General features: G+C 37.0%; 1 protein-coding gene across 1 annotated transcript; it reads right to left on the reverse strand.

Annotated features, from left to right (window-relative positions):
• Positions 1-18,502: 18,502 nt before the first annotated feature.
• On the reverse strand, positions 18,503-23,169 carry LOC136248123 (uncharacterized). The gene is made up of 3 exons (XM_066039936.1): positions 23,153-23,169; positions 19,593-23,087; positions 18,503-18,758 (listed from the first exon to the last, which is right to left on the reverse strand). The coding sequence occupies exons 1-3, from the start codon at positions 23,167-23,169 to the stop codon at positions 18,686-18,688; spliced, it is 3,585 nt and encodes a 1,194-aa protein (XP_065896008.1). The 3' UTR covers positions 18,503-18,685.
• Positions 23,170-24,065: the final 896 nt, after the last annotated feature.

Genomic DNA, 24,065 nt, shown 5'->3' on the forward strand with positions numbered 1-24,065 from the left:
GGAGGTGCGAAAATTGCGTTTTCTTTCTTCCTGTCAATATACTCACGGGTGTTACGCGCCGGCTTCTTGGGCCGCACGACACACTACCGTGTGTCTTGATACTAATAACGAACTGTTAGCTAATTCTCTACATCCTCTAGGGGTGCATCCAAGTATACTTGTTCACTCAGAAATATGTTGCAATGTCTTAGTAGCAGCTCTTCTCCTTGATAGTGGGATGTAACTTCATCTGGATTCTTCAAGCGCTCAGATGTAGACTAAGAGATCTAACTTTCTCCACTGGGAAACCTCCAAAGGATGTAATTCAGGTTTTCTTATAATTACTTTAAATAACCTGATATCAGAGACTTGAACAAGGTTATCCTTCCTTTCAATGAGGACTTCAGTGAATCCTGCACCTAGATTGACTAATGGTAGTTCTTATTTGAAATTCCTCCATTAATTCTCTTATATTGCTTCTAGTTAGACACAATTTCATCTATCGATACAATTAATTTGATTATAATAGCTTCAAAAATCATAATCACTATAATGGCTGCAATTCAAAAACTTCCTTGTGTAAGTCTAATCTAATCCAAAACAGCCAAGCTGTAAAAAAAGTGTGCGGCCCTCAGAAAGGCTATGGTGAAAAAAGATGTGAAATCCAAGGTGGCGGTCAAGAAATGGCTGTGATGGTAGGTTAATGGTAAAAATTTTAATAACGACAATTCAGGTGAATTTTTGTGCCGCTTCACAAAATTTACCTGAATTGTCATTATTAAAATTTTTACCATTAACCTATCATCACAGCCATTTCTTGGCCGCCACCTTGGATTTCACAACTTTTTTCACCATAGCCTTTCTGAGGGCCGCACACTTTTTTTACAGCTTGGCTGTTTTGGATTAGATTTCATTTCTTTTTGTATTTGTATACCCCAAAGCCGGCCTATGGCCAGCTTTGGGACTTTTTTAACCTATGTTTTTTTCTTTACTACAGGAAGAAGAAAAGATGAAGTAGATGTACTTTAAATATTTTACCAGTAAATGTACAAATTATATATACTGTATAATACATATGTGACCGGATTTGCGAAAAGGGGTCTTCCACACACATCCAATTTGCCAACTTTGACAATTGATAACTTCAGATTGGAAAGAGCTATTGCCTTGACTTTTGGACAGAGGTGAGCACCACTATAGCTGAATACATGGTGAAAGTTTCAGGTTAATATGTTACTTGAACACTGCGTTATGGTCTCCAACGTTTACAGAATTGGATGTGTGTGGAAGACCCCTTTTCGCAAATCCGGTCACATATATTGATTACAGAAATCTCCATGGTGGTTTCTTTGTAACTGAACACTCTACAAGGTGACTTCTTCTGATTGCTCTCTCTACAGGGTGAATTGTTTGTAGCTGAACGATCTACAAGGTAACTTCTTCTAGCTGATCTCTCTACAGGGTGATGTATTTGTAGCTGAATTCTGTATAGGTGGTTTGTTTGCAGCTGAGCTCTTTACAGAATGGTTTCTTTGTAGCTGAACTCTCTAAAAGGTAACTTCTTCTAACTGATCTTTCTACAGGGCAATTTGTTTCTGGCAGAATTTTCTACAGGGTGATTTCTTTGCAGCTGAACTCTCTACACAGTGGTTTCTTTGTAGCTGAACTCTCTACAAGGTAATTTCTTCTAGCTGATCTCTCTACAGGGAGATTTGTTTGTAGCTGAACTATCTACAAGGTAACTTCTTATAGCTGATCTCTCTACAGGGTGATTTGTTCGTAGTTGAATTCTGTACAGGTGATTTGTTTGCAGCTGAGCTCTTTACAAAATGGTTTCTTTGTAGCTGAACTTTCTCCAAGGTAACTTCTTCTAACTGATCTTTCTACAGGGTGATTTGATTTTAGCTGAACTATCTACAAGGTAATTTCTTCTAGCTGATCTCTCTATAGGGTGATTTGTTTGTAGCTGAATTCTGTACAAGTGATTTGTTTGCAGCTGAGCTCTTTACAGAATGGTTTCTTTGTAGCTGAACTCTCTACAGGGTGATTTGTTTGTAGCTGAAATCCCTACAAGGTAACTTCTTCTAGCTGATCTTTCTACAGGGCGATTTGTTTGTAGCTGAAATCTCTACAGGGTGTTTGTTTGCAGCTGAATTCTCTACATGGTGGTTTCTTTATAGCTGAACTCTCTACAAGGTGACTTCTTCTAGCTGATCTCTCCACAGGGTGATTTGTTTGTAGCTGAACTCTCTACAGGTGAATTGTTTTTAGCTGAACTCTCTACAAGGCGATACTTCTAGGTGATCTCTCTACAGGATTCCTTGTTTCTAACTGAACTCTCAACAGGGTGATCTGTTCATAGCTGAACTTTCTACTGGGTGATTTGTTTGCAGCTGAACTCTCTAAATGGTGGTTTCTTTGTAGCTGAACTCTCTACAACGTGACTTCTTCTAGCTGAACTCTCTACAAGGTGACTTGTTTCTAGCTGATCTCTCTACATGGTGACCTGAACTCTCTACAGGTGATTTGTTTGTAGCTGAACTCTCTACATGGTGGTTTTGTTGTAGCTGAACTCTCTACATGGTAACTTCTTCTAGCTGATCTTTTTACACTGCATATTTGTTTGTAGCTGAGTTCTCTACAGGGTGATTTGTTTGCAGCTGAACTCTCTACATGGAAGTTTCATTGTAGCTGAACTCTCTACAATGTGACTTCTTCTAGCTGAACTCTCTACAGGGTGACTTGTTTCTAGCTGAACTCTCTATAGGTGATTTGTTTGCAGCTGAACTCTCTACATGGTGGTTTCTTTGTAGCTGAACTCTCTACAAGGTAACTTCTTCTAGCCGATCTTTCTACAAGGTGATTGAGTTTTTTGCAGCTGAACTCTTTACATGGTGGTTGCTTTGTAGCTGAACTCTCTAAAAGGTGACTTCTTCTAGCTGAACTCTCTACAGGATGATTTGTTTGCAGCTGAACTCTCTACATGGTAGTTTCTTTGTAGCTGAACTCTCTACAATGTGACTTCTTCTAGCTGAACTCTCTACAGGGTGACTTGTTTTTAGCTGATCTCTCTACAGGGTGACTTGTTTCTAGCTGAACTCTCTACAGGTGATTTGTTTGCAGCTGAACTCTCTACATGGTGGTTTCTTTGTAGCTGAACTGTCTACAAGGTAACTTCTTCTAGCTGATCTTTCTACAGGGTGATTTGTTTGTAGCAGAATTCTCTACCGGGTGATTTATTTGCAGCTTAACTCTCTACAAGGTAACTTCTTCTAGCTGATCTTTCTACAGGGTGATTTGTTTGTAGCTGAATTCTCTACAGGGTGATTTATTTGCAGCTTAACTCTCTACAAGGTGACTTCTTCTAGCTGAACTCTCAACAGAGTGATTGATTTTTTTTTGCAGCTGAACTCTCTACATGGTGGTTTCTTTGTAACTGAACTCTCTACAGGGTGATTTGTTTGTAGCTGAACTCTCTACAGGGCGATTTGTTTGTAGCTGAACTCTCTACAGGGTGATCTGTTCATAGCTGAACTCCCTATAAGGTAACTTCTTCTAGCTAATCTTTCTACAGGGCGATTTGTTGGTAGCTGAGTTCTCTACAGGGTGATTTGTTTGCAGCTGAACTCTACATGGTAGTTTCTTTGTAGCTCTACAATGTGACTTCTTCTAGCTGAACTCTCTACAAGGTGACTTGTTTCTAGCTGATCTCTCTACAAGGTGACTTGTTTCTAGCTGAACTCTCTACAGGTGATTTGTTTGCAGCTGAACTCTCTACATGGTTTATTTCTTTGTAACTGAACTCCCTGCAAGGTGACTTCTTCTAGCTGATCTCTCTACAGGGAGATTTGTTTGTAGCTTAACTCTCTGCAGGTGATTTGTTTGCAGCTGAACTCTCTACATGATGGTTTCTTTGTAGCTGAACTCTCTACAATGTAATTTCTTCTAGCTGATCTCTCTACAGGCCGATTTGTTTGTAGCTGAACTCTCTACATGATGGTTTCTTTGTAGCTGAACTCTCTACAAGGTGATTTCTTCTATAGCTGATCTCTCTACAGGGTGATTTGTTTGTAGTTGAACTCTCTACATGATAGTTTCTTTGTAGCTGAACTCTCTACAAGGTGATTTATTATTATTAACACTTTACAGTGACCAGCACTGAAGGTCTACAACAACATGTGCTGCAGCCTTAGGATTACCTAACCTAGTTTCAAGGACTTAGACTTAATGACTTATACAGTAGCTGGAAAGGTGTAACAGAAAATTTCTTCTATAGCTGATCTTTCTACAGGGTGATTTGTTTGTACCTGAACTATCTACATGATGGTTTCTTTGTAGCTGAACTCTCTACAAGGTAACTTCTTCTAGCTGATCTCTCTACAGGACAATTTGTTTGTACCTGAACTCTCACATGATTGTTTCTTTGTAGCTGAACTCTCTACAAGGTAATTTCTTCTAGCTGATCTTTCTACAGGGTGATTTGTTTGTAGCAGAACTCTCTACAAGGAAACTTCTTCTAGCTGATCTCTCTACAGGGAGATTTGTTTGTAGCTGAACTCTCTATACATGATTTGTTTGCGGCTGAATTCTCTACATGATGGTTTCTTTGTACAGTAGCTGAACTCTCTACAAGGTAACTTCTTCTAGCTGATCTCTTTATAGGGTGAATTGTTTGTAGCTGAACGATCTACAAGGTAACTTCTTCTAACTGATCTCTCTACAGGGTGATTTGTCTGTAGCTGAACTCTCTACAAGGAAACCTCTTTTAACTGAGCTCTGTACAGGGTGAATTGTTTGTAGCTGAACTATCTACAAGGTAACTTCTTCTAACTGATCTCTCTACAGGATTATTTGTTTGTAGCTGAACTATCTACAAGGTAACTTCTTCTAGCTGATCTCTCTACAGGGTGATTTGTTTGTAACTGAATTCTGTATAGGTGATTTGTTTGCAGCTGAGCTCTTTACACAATGGTTTCTTTGTAGCTGAACTCTCTACAAGGTAACTTCTTCTAGCTGATGTATCTACAGGGTCACTAGTTTGTAGCTGAATTCTCTACATGGTGGTTTCTTTGTAACTGAACTATCTATAAGGTGACATCTTCTAGCTGATCTTTCAACAGGGTGATTTGTTTGTAACTGAACTCTCTACAAGAAAACTTCTTCTTCTAACTGATGTCTGAACAGGGTGAATTATTTGTAGCTGAACTCTCTACAGGGTGATTTGTTTGTAGCTGATCTCTATACAGGTTACTTATTTCTAACTGATCTCTTGAATTCTGTTCAGGGTGACTGCTCTATTAGGATGACTGCTCTATTAGAGTATCTCGATCTCGCACTTGCTACACCAAGTTGGATTTCGTGTTATAACTCCGTGGCTTTAAGTCTGATTCTTCTACACCATTGAAGAGCCTTTCTAAGATGATAACTCCATCTGTACAGCGATTTTCAAAGCATTACCCCAAGTGGTTTATCTGGTAGGCTTGGCAAGCATAATAATAATAATAATAATAATAAAAGATTAGCTAATCTCGATTGCGTAATTGTTACACACTGTTGATTTTTTCGCTGTATCTTCCTGGTTTTTAGCTCGATTTCTTTCAAACCACAAAAGGTTTGAGGTTCAATAGTTAACCTATTCACCCACCGATTTTCAGCTTCTTCCCATACGCGGTTTACCCTGTAGGCGTGACAACATATTGGTGTTATTTTTCGTGCATAATCGCTCATAACTCTTTGCCTGTTTATGGTATTCCAGCCAAAGTTGGTACAGAGATGCGCCTTTATACTCCCCTTCTGTGTGCCAAATTTCAAGGCAATCGGATAACGTGTTCGCGTTTTATAGCAGTTTTTGTAAGTGTGCGAAAAGAGGAAGAAAAATAAGAAGAAGAAGAAGAAGAAGAAGAAGAAGAAAAAAAAAAACGAAGAAACTAAGCCAATTTTTGAAGTCGCATATCTCAGGAATGCATGAAGCGATTTCGCTCAAATTTGGAATGTGGAGTGCTGAAGGTGGAGGGAATGTACACAGCAAAATTTGTCTTGTTTCATCAAGGCAGCACAGAGCTACGGAGGTGCGAAAATTGCGTATTCTTTCTTCCTGTCAATATACTCACGGGGTTGCGCGCCGGCTTCTTGGGCCGCACGACACACTACCGTGTGTCTTGATGAAGATCATAATTATACAGTATCCCTTCTATGAGTGAGTATATTTTTGTTACACCATAGCTTAATGCATTTCAGGCATTCCCAGAAATCATCAGATTTCTTTGATTAAACTTTTTTATCTCCTATTTGCTATCATGCAGTGACCTGATTAGAAAACTTTAATTGAAATGTCTTAACAGTGAAGAGAGAGCTTGTGGCAGTGGAGGAGCAAGTTGATATTGGTATGTACAAGCCAAAGGTACATTCCTTACTATTTCTATGAAAAGCAATATCTGGTATTTAGTGGCAGATCAATGTTGCTGTTGGCAAATATATTAAGCACTGTTGTTTAGTGACTGTTTTAAAGTGTGACAACGCTTGTAATCAGAAATAGGAATAGGATGAAGTCAATGCCATTAAATCAATAGTTTACTACCTGCAACCACCAATAAGTTAGCTACACCTGAAGAGATTCTTCAAACCTTAATATGTAATAGATTTAATTTAACAAACAAGGAAACTGTTGTCCATAACCATAAGATGATTCTAGAAGGAATGGAATGGTATTCAATTTAGTGTGTGTAGTTCAAAATTACAACTATTAATAAAACTTGTATGTTATCCATAGCATCAGATTATACTGAACGTAACTGATGTTAACAAACTTCATGTACTTGATATACATGAAGAATTCTTCACCAGTAGGCTAGCTTGTAGTAAGTGCTTAAATGGATTATCTATCGTTGGAAATTAGATGCTCATTCTACAGGAAGTCTTACAATGAATTTACATCCAATACGTACCAGGTTTTAATAAATTCACTCCTACAATTTATTTTACAGATTGTAATTATTCTGACAAAGGTGTGTTGTTGTGAATTTATCTCTCTTTTGATTTCCTGTAACTGACATTACTGACTATCAATTCATTAGCATAGCTAGCTACCATTGTAGTAGTTGAGGGAAATGTCTAGAAAGGAAAAACAACAGAAACTAAATGATCATGAGAGACTGGGGTATATGAACATCAAGATAATCTAATAGAGCAGTCAGATTACTTTGGATACTGTTAGAACAGTACATTAGTTCATTTTGCTCCCTGTACGCTTTAAGATGGGAAAATATTCATTTTGGGTGGGTTTTGTTTGGTGGTGAATTGATTAGCGGACAATCATTATAGAATGAGCTACTGTATGTATTGTCTTGTGAGAGCATTCTAATCTTCTTTCATAGGTAGCTAACACCTTAATAATCTTTCTTACACATCATAAAATTTTGATACTAATTACATTTTTGCTTCTTACCTGTAAAATGATAATACAGGAAGCTCAATAAGTTACAATGAAGAGATTCCTTACACCTCATCTATTGTCTACGTAGACAAGGAAACAATTTTATTTGAGATGATTCTGTCTAGATTTACAATATCAGGAATGCTAATGCATCAAACTACATTCATGGTCACTGCTAACACTCATAAGGTGTCCTGTACATCACTCAGATTCCAACTGAATGAATAGACAGACAATTACTTGTCCAATGAATAAGGCATAATGATAAATTTGTTAGCCTAGCTGTTACACAGTACAATAAAGTATTATTTTGCATATATAGTAAGATGTAATAAAGATATCTAATTACTATCATCATTGCAGGCTGAGCTATTATTATTGTTACTGTGTAAAACTTCTAAAAGAATTATCTGGGATATCTGTACATGTGTTGGTATGGCTTGCTCACTGAAGTAGCTAATTGACTGTGATTCACCAAATGTACACCTTCCAATACTGTAAATAATTCCCTAAAACATGTGATCACAACATATAACATACTAAAAATAAACTGTTAGCTAATTCTCTACATCCTCTAGGGGTGTAACCAAGTATACTTGTTCACTCAGAAAACTGTTGCAATGTCTTAGTAGCAGCTCTTCTCCTTAATAGTGGGATATAACTTATCTGTCAGTTACCTTTCTGGATTCTTAAAGTGCTGAGATGTAAACTGAGAGATCAAATTTTCTCCACTGAGAAACCCTCAAAGATGTACTTTAGGAACTTACGTAACCTACTATGAGATGCTTGAGCAAAGTTACCCTTCACTTTCAATGAATGCTTCAGTGAAACCTAGATTATTCACCATGACTAAAGTTGTAGTACATGTTTGAAATTCCTCCACTAATTTCCTTGTAGCTATTGCTTCAGATTTTATTTCTACATGTCAGTAGTTAGAAACCATTGCATCTATCAGTACAATATTAATTTGATTTAAAAAGCTTCAAGAACCATATTCACCATGGCTGTTTTTCAAAAACTTCCTTAAGGAAACTACAGTAGTTAGAGCATGTATGTAAATTGAATAAGAGAAAACTATAGTGATGCAGAGTGATGAGTGTATTGAAACAAGGGAGTACTACACTGTATTGCATTGTTAGGTTCTAAGGTGTGTAAAGAGAATGAAAAGTAGCAAATAGTACACCATATGACTAAGTTGGATTGTAAGGCTAAATTTAATGCTACATGAATCAAATTTAGAAAATAATGAAAAATAGGATACTGTGTATAAACAGGGTTCACCAGATCAAATTATACAGGCTGATCCAGATCATGATGATCACCTCACATGGCCATGACTCTTTCTGTGCAGGCATGTACTTATAAATCTTGATTTGATTACCCGATCACCCTAGGCATAGTCACTTATGTTATGACTAGCTTTAAACCCCTTTTTAAGCTCTTGGTCACAGCATATACTGTAATTGGTGCAGTATGGGTTTAAAGTTAAATTTCATGGGACTGAGAGTGCAACTTCCTTTTCTATTGATGCAACTGCATCCACTGAATCTATTATCAAAAATTTTTCTGTTAATTTTCACTAGTGATTGGCAATGTCCCCCGAGTGTCTCTAGCAGTTAAGGGATGGAGCACTTCTATTCATATTACCCAATAAGAACTTACTGTATGTATATTACATACTTTCAAATACAAATCAAAGGAACACTATTATTGTACATTTGTTAAAGTTTGTGCTAATAGCTATAAACTTAGAATTACTGTAGATTAATAATTATGAATAGCTTGATCAAGTAAGACAAAGCTCCTAGAAGCCATAACCCTGTCAACGTAGCACTTCAAATTGCACTAAATTACTGATTTAGTTGCAAGAGGATGCATTTCAACCCAAGTGTCAAGTTTGTAACTACAATTGCTATATGTAGTTAGCCAAAGGAAGCTATTTTCAGACAAGAAAAATAATAATTTATATTGATGGTTATAATAATTCAGAACAAAAAGGACTTGTCAATGAACTATTCACTTTATGCAACCAGTATGGCAAGATATTTGGCATTACAGCAGTGCACAAGTCAAGAACAAGAAGTTCAATTTCAGCTTGTACTCTTGTCTTGTTTCCTTGTAGTTTAGAATAATTTTAATAATGGATATATTCTATTAGGGTATTTGACTCTTCTATTAGAGCATTATTAATACCATCAATTTAAGTCTAAAAGTGGACCTCCTTTCTTTGATTTCTAAGAAATCAGTAATTTCCCTTGCTCTTTCCATCTCTTTATTGCTCATCATACATAATGCACATGTACAGTAGCTTCTAGTAATTTATTAGCTAACACATCATTAAATTGTAGGTGGGGTCCTCATGCATCCCCCTAAATCTGCCTTTGTTAAGGCCACTTCATCCAATTACTACTGGAGAATCCAGCACAGTACCATCACAAAAGTAAGCCCTGTGTATAGCACACAAGCAACGACACTTACGTATAATTAAAGATGACACTGTCAGCCAATTAAAGCTGGCATGATGTTCTGACACATGGTCAAATTTCTGCAGTGATGTGGACACTCCAATATTATTACAGTATGTAATCTTTGCAAGTTTGACTGGAACAACGATGGACCTCAAACTAATAATCCAGGTGAGATAATACAAGAGAATCTACTAACATATTGATGACTTCAGTTGTTAAAGCTTTGCAGTGAGAACTACATTTAATCCAGAATAGTTAAAAAGATATCTTCTTATAAATAGAAGCCAGTTACACGAGCTGACCAATCCAATTTATTATCAAATGTGATTTCCAAATACTTTGGGGTAGTGACTCTTGACAAGGAAATACCATCAACCTGAACTTTGTGATCTTGTACAGCCAATTGTATGGATTGCAGATCTAGACTCTCTGGGGAACTTGTTCACCTGCAGTGGCAATACCAAAGCCTTACATGTATGCAGTGAGAGCAGGAAAATATTTGCAAATATTCTGTGTAATGCAATTTTAAACTGCGTGTGGTCTTGTAAGACTGAGATGAAGATCTAGGAATTCAAAGAAAGGAGCATTGGCTGCATTCCTAAAATTAATTGTGTGTGACTGAACTTGTGAGAACACTCAAGACAGGCCATGCAATCACATAGAATATAATACCTGCAGTTGTTCAAGCTTTCACCACTCATTGCATTACCCATTATATTATTGTGGCCTGTCACAGAAATATCGGTCCAGGTAAAATCAGTCCGCGGCCGGACCGATTTTGGATACCAAAACTGGTCCGGCCGGACAAAATTTGGTTGACCAAGTTTAGTCCGGCCGGACCATTTTTGGCATCCAAAATTGGTCCGCCCTGACTAAAATTGGTCCGGCCAAAACTTGGTTGGCCTCATGCACCCCCTGACCACTTGGACCGATTTTGGTTGGTCCGCGGGTGTGTGGACAGGTCGGTCCATGATAAGTTTTTTGTGACGGATCACTGCAGCCGACTTAGCCTGGAAACTATATAAATGCAGGGGCAGATCTAGGATTTATAAAAGGGGGGGGGGCTAGCTCAAGGTACTAATCTCTTGGGTAGAGGTGTGTGAAGCATGCTGGAACTAGGGGGGTCTGGGGGCATGCCCCCCCCCCCCCCCCCCCCCAGGAAAATTTTGAAAAATAGATGCTAAAATTCTGCAATTTGGAGACATTTCCACATAAACTTCATACCTGTAGATATTTTATATAATGCCTTTAGAATATAGGTATGGCTCTCTGAAGCATTTTGCTAATGGAAAAGTTTGGGTAGGTACAGACAACCAAGTACATGATGCACCCCTCTCACAATTGCACAACACTGAATAGGTGCATGTTAGAATAAGAATGTTGAAAGTGGAAAATTTTGAAATTTGAACAATACAAGATTGAATCTGAGAGCATTTTCAATGGAAATTGTGTACCTGAATTAAGTATTGCCATACATATTAACTACACAAGTACATGAATGAAGCCCTTTAAACAGACCAATGAACTTCATTGTATGTATAGGTGCAGGTAGATTTGGAAAAATTCCATAACAGAACCAACTACATGTTTCCAGTGAATGTTCTATTAGAGTAGTTAGCTGACTGCTCTATTAGAGCATCTCGATCTTGTACACCTCCAATGCTGATCCGGGTCCTTGTTACATAAACTTTAGCATAAATCCACTGATAATACCTTGGAAAGATGTTTATAAGGTGGTTTTATGAGTATTTGTATTATAGTGATCATATAATTATGCTAAGACAAAATTACATTATAATACTCAGCATATTGATCAAGTAAAGCCTAAATATGAAGGGGGGGGGGGCTTCAGCCCCCAAAGCCCCCCCATCCGCCCCTGAAATGAGTAGCGTATAGTTTATGATTATGGTTATATTATATTGGAAAGACAGCAATGTGCTGATGTACATCCAATAATATAAATTTACTTATAAATGTTGGTCCAGGAGTTTGTCATAACTAGATGGTTCGTTTCCCGAGTTGATATACGGGTTAGTAGCTAGAAACTAAATTCCATGTCATAGCTATATGCAGCGATGAACATAGTCGCAAAATTAATGCTGTTTTAATTTAAAGCAGTGTGAGATGATAAAAGTTTTGCATTCTTCTTTTCCATGTCAGTAGCTAGCTGTCCGAGTGGGAAGTAGAGGTTTTCTTCTGGCATACATCAACTCAAATGCATAGTCAATACTGGACTCTTGGTGTGTAATGTTGTATGCAAAAACACAGGCATCAAGATATTCTTCCCAAGTATATTTTTACATGCTCAATAAACTTCACAAGCATCATCGGCTCTGCAGTGTTTGGTTGAATCTTTCATCCAGCCTGTTAGTGTTGATTATGACAAACAACTATAGCAACATGACGGAAATCACCAGCCTATGCTGGATCACTTATACTTGAGGATGGTAGACAATTATAAAATCTATCATTAAAACATGCCTTATCTTCAACTTCTGCATATAGCTATAGCTCAGAATTTAATTTGTTAATTCTGACCCTTGGTCAGTTCTTTATTAATCTGGGAATACCCATGCATGCATTGTCATAAACAGCTACACATATGTGACCAGGCCTGCGAAAATAGGGCATGTGGGCACAAACTACACCCCACCACATAGCATCTCATATCTCAGTACTGAATTAGAATATTTTCATTTTGTAACTTGTATTTTAAAGCCAACTAAATGTTTAATAAGTGCTGAAAGTTTCATGGCAAAACAACAATGGAATACAAAGTTATGACACATCAAATTTTGAAAAAGTAGGCAATTTTATGTGCCCACATGCCCTATTTTCGCAGGCTCAGTCACATATCATCTCAGGGACTGATCCAGAGGGGGTTGATGGGGTGGCTAGCCACCCACCATGCATAGCCTTGCAGCCACTCAGACATGCATTATTTAATAATGCTGAATATTACTGATCATGAACATGCACTCTTTCGTTATATCAACATGAACTAAATGCCTGCATTGCATCAGATTCCAATGCTAGCTGGCTATAACCTTACAGTAGATGGTAGCAGTATACATGAACTTATCTATGATCATGGGCAGTATATTAACTGTCACCAGGGAGAGGACTTATTGAAGGAAAATATGGGGTCTGCTTTTAGGATTGAGTCAATTTTACTTTTATGTCTGCAGCAATTCACCCTAAGGCCATGAAATAATGCGACTGCCTCAAAATTTTAAGTTGGCTAAGTAGTGAAAAGCATACTGAGATTATTATAGCTACAACCTTTATGGTGATGTTTCTCGGCATGTCATGAGTAGGAGATGATAGTTCACATTTAGTTATTCAATGGAGTAAACCTAAACTATCATCTCCCTATACATATCAAATATGACAGAGAGGAATGTGCAGTATGTGCACAGGTGTTACAGGTGTATTACAGTTTGTTTTAACCACTGGTGTATTACAGTTTGTTTTAACCACTGGTGTTAACTCATGATCAACCTGTACTGGGATTACAAAATACATTAGGCCAGGAAAACTTGATTACTATAGTTTCTCATCCACAAAAATTCAGATTTCCATGCGGGCGGGAGGTTATTTATCATTATTCATTAGTAAAGAAATACTTCAAATCAAGCTGTTTGTTATAAAGGTTAACTAAAACCTTTTAAGAACTATTACTGACGTATTAGCTACCTTTTCTGAGGTGCAAGTGACATTTGCTGTGCTGTAAAATGATAACCAGCCTTCCTAACATCAAAATACGTGTGCACGTGATTGATAACAGCAACAATGAAATTAGAGGCGGTGAGGTAAAAAGGGATGTGGGTGGGGATGAAAAACAATTAATCAAGTTTTCCTGGCCTTATTATGTTCACAAGGGCATGCTACTAGTTATGTGCTTCACTGTACTAGCTAGATGATAATATTGTCAGCCCTTCTTCCCTGATGTAACTACCAAGACATTCAAGGCTCTCATCTTAAAATCTGGGCCAGCAACCCACCTTGGTTTATTCTGGATCAGTGACTGCATCTCCTACTGGTATATGTGCACAGGTGAAAATTGGTAAAAATTTAAAGTTGGTTAAGTAGTGAAAAGCATACAGGGAATATTATAGCTATAACTTTTAGGAATTGTTTATACCAGTATATAGGACCATGTGATCAGTAGGACACATTTAGTTATTTAATGGAGCAAACCTAAGCTATCATCTCCTACATATCACATACAAAAGAGAGGAATGTGCAGTATGTACACATGCATGCAGGTGTTACAGATGTATTGTTCTAATCATTAGTGCATGTTAACTCATGATCAGACCTTATATGTGCATAAGAGCACAGTGCACATGCTACTGTGCATGCGCTTCACTGTACAAGCCAAACAACAACAGTGTCAGCTTTTCCTGATGTAAATTTGGACTCTCAACTTAAAAAATCTGGGCTAAGCTGGGTAGCCACCCACCTTCATTTATTTTTGGATCAATGCCTGGTGATGAATGTTATAGGTGACTGCTCTATTAGAGTATCTCGATCTTATAAGCACCTCCAATGCAGCTATAACTGATCCCATGCATGCAATGATCTGTGCCCTTGTTGGATAACCTTTTAAGCACAAATCCATGTAGTAATAATGCCTGCAATGCTCATTATTCGAGATTGATAAATGAGAATAGCTATAGCTACGGTCGGCTGCAGTCAGTTCCGTCACAAACAACTTATAGCTATGCATCATTGGCTGCATGCGTTAGTGGTCCACCCGGACCCATTTTGGTCTACCAATATTGGTCCGGGTGGTCAGGAGCGGGGGGTCCGCCACTTTCTCGAAGGGCGTACGAGATTTCGAAATCACAGTGATTTCTCTGAAATCAATGATTTCATTAGTGATTTCATGATTTCAATTGTGATTTCGTGATTTCAATTTTGATTTCGTGATTTCCGTGATTTCACCATTGTTGACTCTCATGGAGCTAGAACAGGTCCAGAAGCTTCGTCATCAGTAAACTGGATGGTAAAAGTTATATCTTCACTAGAGTCTAGTTCGTAAGCAAAGATGCTGGGGCCAAAGCCGTCTGGCTGAGATGATTCCAGGCACCAGTAGCGGTGATGGTTTGTGGTTGTGGTCGTACGGTAGTGCTGATGATTAACAGGCAAGCTAACAGTGTAAAGAGGCTGTCTAAAAATGAATAGAAGCCGTCCCAGAACTTCGTGCATAAGTTATATTCTAACAAGGGTAAAAAAATAATAGGCGTGGATCAAGGAATGCCGCACTGGCCTAGTTATAGTTAGCTGCCGGCATTTTTACGAGGCAATCCACGACTTATCTGCAACCTATCAATACCAATATCCTCTTAGCCACACAATGTTCAACTAGACACCACTACCCTTACCACTTCATCCAGGTACTTAGCTACATGAACCGGCATTCCTTCTTTCCAAGAGCTGTCATCGACTGGAATAATTTGCCAACTTCAGTGATTGAGTCAGAAAGCATGCATTATCAAAAAGCTACTACATACTTGTGCTGTAAAGTAAAAATGGGATAGGCAATGTTAGGCATTGTCCAGTATCGTCTTTACCGGTAGATATAATAAAGCAGTACTGTTGTTATCTTGTGTATTTTTTCCTTGGAGCATTACTCACGTCCCCTTGGCACATCGGCATGCCCAGCAATAATAATAATAATAAAAGTAGCTGATGGTGATACATGTGATTAATTAAGTATATTGGAATTGGTTACTATTACATGGTTGCGTGTCATCAGTGGGTCCACATGATTTCAGTTACACTTTTATCACTGAGTTATGATGAATTTAAAACAGTATCTTTGGTAGGAGATAGACTTGGACTCAATCAGTAATGATTAGGTAATGAAAAAGTGTAAAATTATTTACAAAAATAGATAACAAACAAGTACACAGAAAAGTTAAGCACAAAAGAATACAAAGACTAGCAAATTACAAACTACCACACTAATTACAATAAACTAAACTACTTACAAGCTACACCTACTTAACTACATTATAAAACCTAAACAAAATCTATAATGTCCTCCGAGCAAAGAGCATAGTGTCTGCATGAGGACCATTTTGGCATTGTATTTCCATAAAGTCACTGATTAGGTAATTGTTCTCCGTAAAATTTGTGTGCTATACACTGTTAGCTCCAATGCATCCTGCATTATCAGTTCTTCAGATAATATAATGCAAACCAGTATGATGCATTGCCAGCAATGAACATACCTGCAAAATTTAGCAGAACTTATAAACCCTATCTGATCAATATGTGATGTATTTAATCTGCATGAAGCTGACTTAGCTATATGCAGAAAGATAGCTACTTGTATGTATTACCTACCAGTTTTATAATACACAATAGATTAAATCACACCTGAAAGTTGACATAAACAATATCTCTGCTAACATCAGTAACGTGCACATCCCTTCCTTCACAATGGTATTGAAAACTGGAATGGCTCTCTGTTAACAACCCTGATCTCATTTCATATTGACTAACAACCACAGTGGCAGGAAACACCTAAGTACACAGTCAACTGATCTGGATACATCCATGGTCTTCATTGTGTATGCCAGGATTGTTTTATATGAAATGTTTGCTTGAGAGTTATGTAAAGATGTTTAGTGGGTCAGCTGAACAAGCAGAATCATATTATGTGAGCTAATCTTTGAAAAGTTACACCTAGTAGCTAGTTACTAACCAGTACTGACATACATATTTTCTAGACAACTGAGCTGCATAATTATTTGTCCTGAAGCTAATGCTGGGAACTACTTTCTTTGCAAAAGTGTGCTTATAGTTTGCAGCCCTTCTACATGGTTTACCCGTTTCATCATTAACCCATGCAGTCACTATGATGTACCGTCACTTGTGGCTGCGAGTAGAGCCTAAATTGCTAGTTAAAACTGAATAAGATTCCGAGATGGATTCTCAGATCACTCGTGTGGCTCCAGCATAGATTTTAGAGGCGCTTATGCGCCTCTAAAATCTATGGCTCCAGTGATGGAAGCTTTTGACCATTAGTGGACTCAGCTTGGGCTGTAAAATTCTAGAGATTGGCAGCCGAACCAGTGCCAGATCAAGTGATTCGGGCCTTAAATCACTTCTGTTATGTTCCAATTAATAATATCTCGTAATTCAATGCGTCCGTAATTTACGGAAATATACGGAGTTTTACGATTTTCGTTTTCAAAAAGTGTGATTTCTGATTTCTTTTGAGTGTGTGATTTCATGATTTCAAATGTGATTTCTGACGAAGCGTACGAGATTTCAAGAGTGTCGGACCCCTCGGTCAGGAGTGCATGTGGCCAACTAGGTTTGGGCCGGACCAATTTTGGTCAGGTCGGACCAATTTCGGATGCTAAAAATGGTCCGGGCGGACTAAATTTGGTCGACTGAAAATGGTCCGGCCGGACCAATTTTTTCCCCGGACCAAATTTTTCGTTACAGGCCATGGAATTTCCAGCATAAAAATCTATTTAAATGCAATCAGTTTAGAATGATATTCTCATTGCTCTGAATGGCCACGAGTGACTCCGTGAAACTTTGTTGTGCAGCTATCCATGCCCAAGTACAACATAAAAGTATGTGTATTTTGCTGGACTGCAGGCAATAAATAAGCAATGTTGAACAAATTATAGATATAAAATTATAGGTCTGCATCAAATATGCCAGCATAATAAAAAGCATAATAAGCTAGAGTGCTATGGCAACACAATGCTAACATATTAGAAAACATGGAGCTTAATTCCTTGAAACTTCCTAATAGAGCAGTCAGTGTAAAATGCAAAATATTGTACATACCATATTGCCTTGAATTGTAGTCTGTATGTTAAGTCTTTTAAATACGTATCGTCCATCCAAATTATCACTAATCTCTGGTTAATTAGTTACAAAAGGCTACTGTTGTTACAAGGAAGCTATCAGTTGTATTAAGTGATGTCTATTAATACTTTGATTTGTTGTGGTTATGGTGCTGTCTACCCCAGTAAATAAATGAAACCAGACATTTGCCATAATTTAAGGCAATATGGTAGCTATCTCTTTCAATAAAATACTCTCTAATAGAACAGTCACTTTGTACTGAACAGTATTCACTGATTAAAATATTTCAAGAGATTATTGTAAGAAATGTAGTTAGTTGAAGAGCATAATTTAAGCATAATGGGAACAGTGAAGAGCACAAGTGATGAAAATTTTGAGCTAACTTTTGAAGGTTAGATTAGCAGAAGGACAATGATAAAGAGCACCCTCGCCATCTGTACACAAATCCAAATAACTGTACTGCCACTGTTTTTCCTATATCTACAGATGAAATTTTAGCCATGATGAACATGCTGCATCAGCCATATTATACTATACTAAAATTCCACTACTGTGAATCCTGGTCTTCACGTGTCACTGAATATCTACACTATAATGTAAATGCACATCAACTGTTGTAATTGTCTGTGTTGCTACCTGTTGTCATTGGTAAGTCTAAAGGATTGATACCATTTTCAATACTGTTGTTGTCGTTGTTTTAGTTGTTGTAGAGTTGCTGTTACTTCAATCATGAATTGATAGCATTGTACTACACTACACTACTGTAATAACTATTGTGATATCACTGATATGGTATAATACTGAAAAAGTCACCATAGCCATAACTACAAATACATGAAAATAATGTTTCATACATGTTGTCTTCTTATTACAAAATTAATGAAAACCTAATGTATGTGTGTGTGACAAACCAATGTGTTATACACTATAGTAAACATTTGATAATTTCTTTGAGACCACTCCCCTAATCTTCCATTTCCTCCATGAAAGAATCACGATAGTGTACATCATCAGAACTTTTATGCTGACCACTGTCACTGTTATTGAAAGAAACATATAAATATAATTATTTATTTGATACGAAAATTCTTCTAATGAAGTACTGTATGTGTCCAAATATTTATTATAGATACTATCTAGTACAGTAGCTACTGGGGGTATATATAGATTGTAAAAATCTACAAAGTACAGTATAATCTAAATTTTCCAGTTCTGCAATTAAATTACCATACTTTGTATTCTATATCACAACGGTGACATTTAACTGTTATATAGGTATATTATGTATTTAAATGTTAGATAATACTCCATACTGGTAGGATTGGACAGCTCCAGGGGGTTTCTAAAGTTTCCAGATCTGGTAAAGCAAGATTGAGATACCTTAATAGAATAATCACTCTAATACAACATTTAAGCATAAATACAAAGCATTATGGTGTTTGATCATTTAACTGCTGTTGTTATTGCTCTCAAATTCAACTTCAGTGGGTCTAACGTCCAATATTCATGTGCAATACATGCTAGTCGACATGCCTTAATTTTCACATACTTAAAACTATAAAGTACATAGCTTAGCTATATCCCTGACATCATAAACTTCTGGATTGAACACCTGTCATTAAAACTGGCCATGATAGAAGGCTTTAGCTTGTAAGAGCGCATAAGCAACAACAGTTGCAAAAAATATAATTATATGATGTGAAGTTTGTAATCTGCTTTTGTGCATAGTTATTAAAATAATTTGCTAAATAATGTGACATCAAATAAACCAAGCTGCACAGTTTGCCACATTGCTGTGAAGCTATTGTAGAGTTTGTGTCTGTGAGTTACATTGTAATGTGTAGTACAGTACATTTATACTTCTCACTTACATGGCACACACTGTCACTTTAACATTATTCCTCAACTGGTCATCAATTGTAATGCTAACATCACCCTTGGATACTTCAACATTCTTATTGTGAAACGTGAAATGGAGAATACCAAAATGTAACCAACTTTGAAAAAGTTTTGTAAATTTCTCTTTATTTTTTGTCACTCCAAGTAAGGCAGTGACTATGATTGGTAGAAATATCAAAATAAATGACAAGGTCAATACCAAGTCTATGCTGAAGTTATTAAAATATTCAAAAATTGGTATGACAGTGACTAAAACCATCAAATTCAAAATAAATCCATCAAATGTGTTAAGATGCTTGCTACTGTATGGTCGAACTGTTAAATGTACCAAGGCAATGGTAGTTGAAGCAGTGATTAAAATGTACCTTGAAGTGAAATTATCTGGTGATGTAGTAATGGTAATTATTATTATCACCAGTCGACATATCATGTAATAAGATGCAAAACAGCGATACTTGTCTTTGTAACATCCTTGAAACTGATCCAACAATGGCTTTATCCTAATAAAGTTGATTTTGCAATTCAGGAATGGTTCGAGCAGCAGTAGAAGTGGTAGACCAATTACAATCACTAGAGTACAGAAAATTGCAACAATGGCATATGGTAGATGACGACCATGAAAATACTCTATATCAGGTGACAGGTAAGTGTAAACCTTATCCACTTCGTAGAAGTCTAGTGATCTCATCAACAAAAGTGAAGTAATAGCTACTGACGTGTATGATAATAGCAGAAGAAAACAAATAAAATGGATAATGTTTTTACTGACGAACAAGGAAAACCTGTGAGACTTTTTCGTAAATTGCCACATTGCTATTAGCATCAAAGACACCACCATTGGATGGATATAATGAATAAAATGTTGATCTATTCTACTGATGTCTTTGGCAAAGCAAAGTCTACCAAGAAACTGTGGGGTTAGTTTCACCATGCTTGACATGATACTGACAGTGGTGTAAAGTCCATCAGAAAGGTGAAATGTCTCGTTTAGCAAAATGTCTAGCAAACTATAATAATAAGTTACGCTGTAAAAGTATCCTATGCCAAGTTTATAATACATCATAGCAAAGACTGCTACAACAACAACCATCCAGTATAACACTGTTAATGAAACCACCAGTACCGTTTGTCCAGTTGTACAATTGTCAACATTTACACATTCTACAGAATCAAATGATAAAGTGTAGCCTTCCTCACAACTACCACAAGCAGTACCAGATCTGTGCTTTCTGCATTGATCAAGACGTTGTGGTGAAAGGTGAAAGAATCCATTAGTAGCATCACAGCAGGTGAAAGTGCAGTAATTGATAGGGCAGATGGTAACTGTGGGCTTTCCAGTTACAATTCCAAACCAGTAACCTCTCTTGATATTTGAGTGTCCTCCAGAGCATTCTATGATGCTGTTAGCAGTGAAGCAAATACATTTCTGTGTTTTATTATCATATGAGAAACCAGGTTGACAAGGTGTAACCTCAACTATTAGGCTAATAGAAAATACCTTCCAGTCAACTTTTTGAATATTGTACAATTTTAAAAACATTGAATAATTAAAATTTGTTTCAGCTTTAGCCCCCAGCACACTTACTTCATGAACCACATTACATGAAAATAAAATACGTTGTGAGCCATTAATGTGGTAATTTTTGTTAGTATCAGCACTGATAATAAACTGTTCAACATTACCAACCTGACCGTAATAATCCAAAACACATCCATCGATTGCAATATCTTGACCTAACATGATGTTGCTGATGTAGTATGCGACGCAATTCCCCTCTTGGTCAGAGCCAATACAGTGAGCCGGATGTTTTAGTACTAGTTTATTTGGTGGAGACATGATGTGGTTAATGAAGTGATTTTGTGAAGCTTCTGTAGTGGCAACAATGACACTAATATTTAAGCAAGTTTTATTGCACCCACTGAATACATTTATGTACACTGAATCACCATTTACTCTAGCATGATTATTATGAAAGTAGACATTGTCATTTTCAATATTTATTAGATTATTCCTGGTAACTTTAGCATAAAAAGCTCCACCATTGCTGTCAGCAGTGTTATCACTACATGTGACTTTAGATTTATTCATAAATTTCGCACTGTAATGTTGACCAAAGCTCATTGCACCTCCATGTAGCGACGCTGTATTGTTCTTGAAGTTTACTCTACTGTTATTTGTACATGTAATGTTTGAATTTGAAGTGAAAACTGCTCCTCCATTATTAGCGCTATTTCCTATGAAAGTTGACATTGTTGCTTCATTTAATATGACATTAGCCTTAGCATCAAAATATGCAGCACCACCATCTGTGGCAGCTATGTTGCTGACAAAACTAACTCTAGAGTTGTTTTTCAAAGCTACAGTACAATTGTCATAAGCATATAAAGCTCCTCCATTCTTACTAGCTTTGTTGTTGCTAAAAGTTGTAGTGGAATCATCAGTAAATATAACTGCAGAGGTATTGATGGAATACAGAGCTCCACCATCCTGCGAAATACTGAAGTTGAATGAAACCTCTGTAGTATTCATGAAAATCGAGTAGCTGATATCGGTAAACAATGATCCCCCATTACTCTTAGCAATGTTAGCAACAAAATTGACAGTAGAATTTTCTATAAACATGACAGCAGAATAATTACCTGACCAAATAGCTCCCCCATTTGTTCCGGCTATGTTGCTGTGGAATGCTAAAGTGGAACTACCTGTCATAGTGATACCTGATAGCCATGAAGCATACAGAGCTCCTCCAAGAAGAAAGGCATTGTTATTAGTAAAGTTTACCTTTGATCTACCTTCAAAGAAAACAAAGGCGGTTGAACAACAGTGTATAGCTCCACCGAGCTGAGATAAACAATTCTTAAATGTAACCATTACACTGCCTTTAAACATGCAGTAAGTTCCCTGAATTAAGATTGCTCCACCTTTGTTAGTGGCATGATTACTATCAAATATTATTGATGTTATTGATCCTCCTTCAAACCTTAAAATGTTTTTACATCCATTATCTAATGATAGAATATAGTCATGTGCAGGAAGTAAATGTCGTGCATAACCTTCATACTGATGTTCTGGCTCAGCATGTGTTTTTTGCAAATTGAACTGTTCTGAAAATTTGCCGTTACATTCTTCATTATACAGGTATATAGCTCCACCATATAATGCCTTATTATGACAGAATGTTGTTAAAGCATTGGAATTGAACAAAACAAATGTACTTTTAGAATGTATGGCTCCACCACTTCTTTTTGCCAGATTGTCATCAAACTGTACTTCATTATTTGAGTCAAATTTAATATGACAATTTTGAGAATATATCGCACCTCCATCTTCCTCACTGGCATTGTTTTTGCTAAAGAGTACAGACAAACTGTCTGTGAAAATTACATGTGAATGATTGTCACAGTAAACAGTTTCATCACAGCAAACAGCTCCACCACTTTTCCCACTGTTCTTGGTAAAGCTTACCCTGCAATTGTTAATAAACTCTATATGAATAAAGCTAACACAATAAGTATTTGGAGACAACATCACTGCACCCCCTCTTCCATGATGGGCTATATTATGTAAAAAAGTTACTGAACATTCTTCAAATGTAATTCTAGAGACTGTGTTTTCGTCATTTATGGTTGCAAATATAGCACCACCATTATGCATAGCTTGGTTGTTTATGAATTCAACGGTTGTATTTTGTTTGAATAAAATAATGTTTCTTTCTCCAAGAAATATAGCTCCTCCATCGGTGTTTGCTTTGTTGTCCTTAAAATTTACATAAGAACTTATATGAAAGTGAAGTATTGAATCTGTGATGTAAATACCTCCACCATTTTCTGCAGTATTGCTAACAAATGAAAAGTTTCCACCTTGGATGTTGCTTAGCTTTGTTACATATAATGGAACACCATGATTTTTTGTGAATGCACAGTTTTCCAAGAATTGGATATGTTCATCTCTTTCCTTTCCTTCAAGGTACACTATGCTGTCACCCGTGTTATTTCTGAAGGAGCAATTGTTAATGGTGAAATTGGATTGCAAGTGATAGTCAGTTTTGGTTGAGTAATAAATGGCTGTTCCATGGCTATTGAACCCTTTATTGTGTATGAAAAAGCTGCCGACAATGCTTACATACCCTGAAACATTTGCTATTAACAATGCATGGCCTCTGGATCGCTTAAGATGACACTTGTTAATCATTATGTTAGCTGAATTAAATAGTGTGATTCCTGGTTGAAAATTCGTTAAATGTTGGATGTGTGCTATTGGACTTTTATTAGCACCACAACCAACCCAACTGGTGCCTTGAATGACAACATTGCTAGAATTTAGAAAGCACACGCCAGCTTTTCCTCTGCAGCGCACAGTTGGAAAATTGTGTCCAATTATTGTGATATTTTGTATTCTTTGTATTTCTACAAAAGATGACAGCACCACATCAGTTGTGATGTTA

Source organism: Dysidea avara, chromosome 2 (assembly GCF_963678975.1).
Source record: "Dysidea avara chromosome 2, odDysAvar1.4, whole genome shotgun sequence".
Lineage (NCBI taxonomy): Eukaryota > Metazoa > Porifera > Demospongiae > Dictyoceratida > Dysideidae > Dysidea > Dysidea avara.

Excerpts from the sequence above, each read along its gene's own strand:
- LOC136248123 (XM_066039936.1), bottom strand. Across the intron at positions 18,759-19,592 it reads AAAGTGACAGTGTGTGCCAT|TGACAGTGGTCAGCATAAAA; the intron begins GTAAGTGAGAAG and ends TTTCAATAACAG.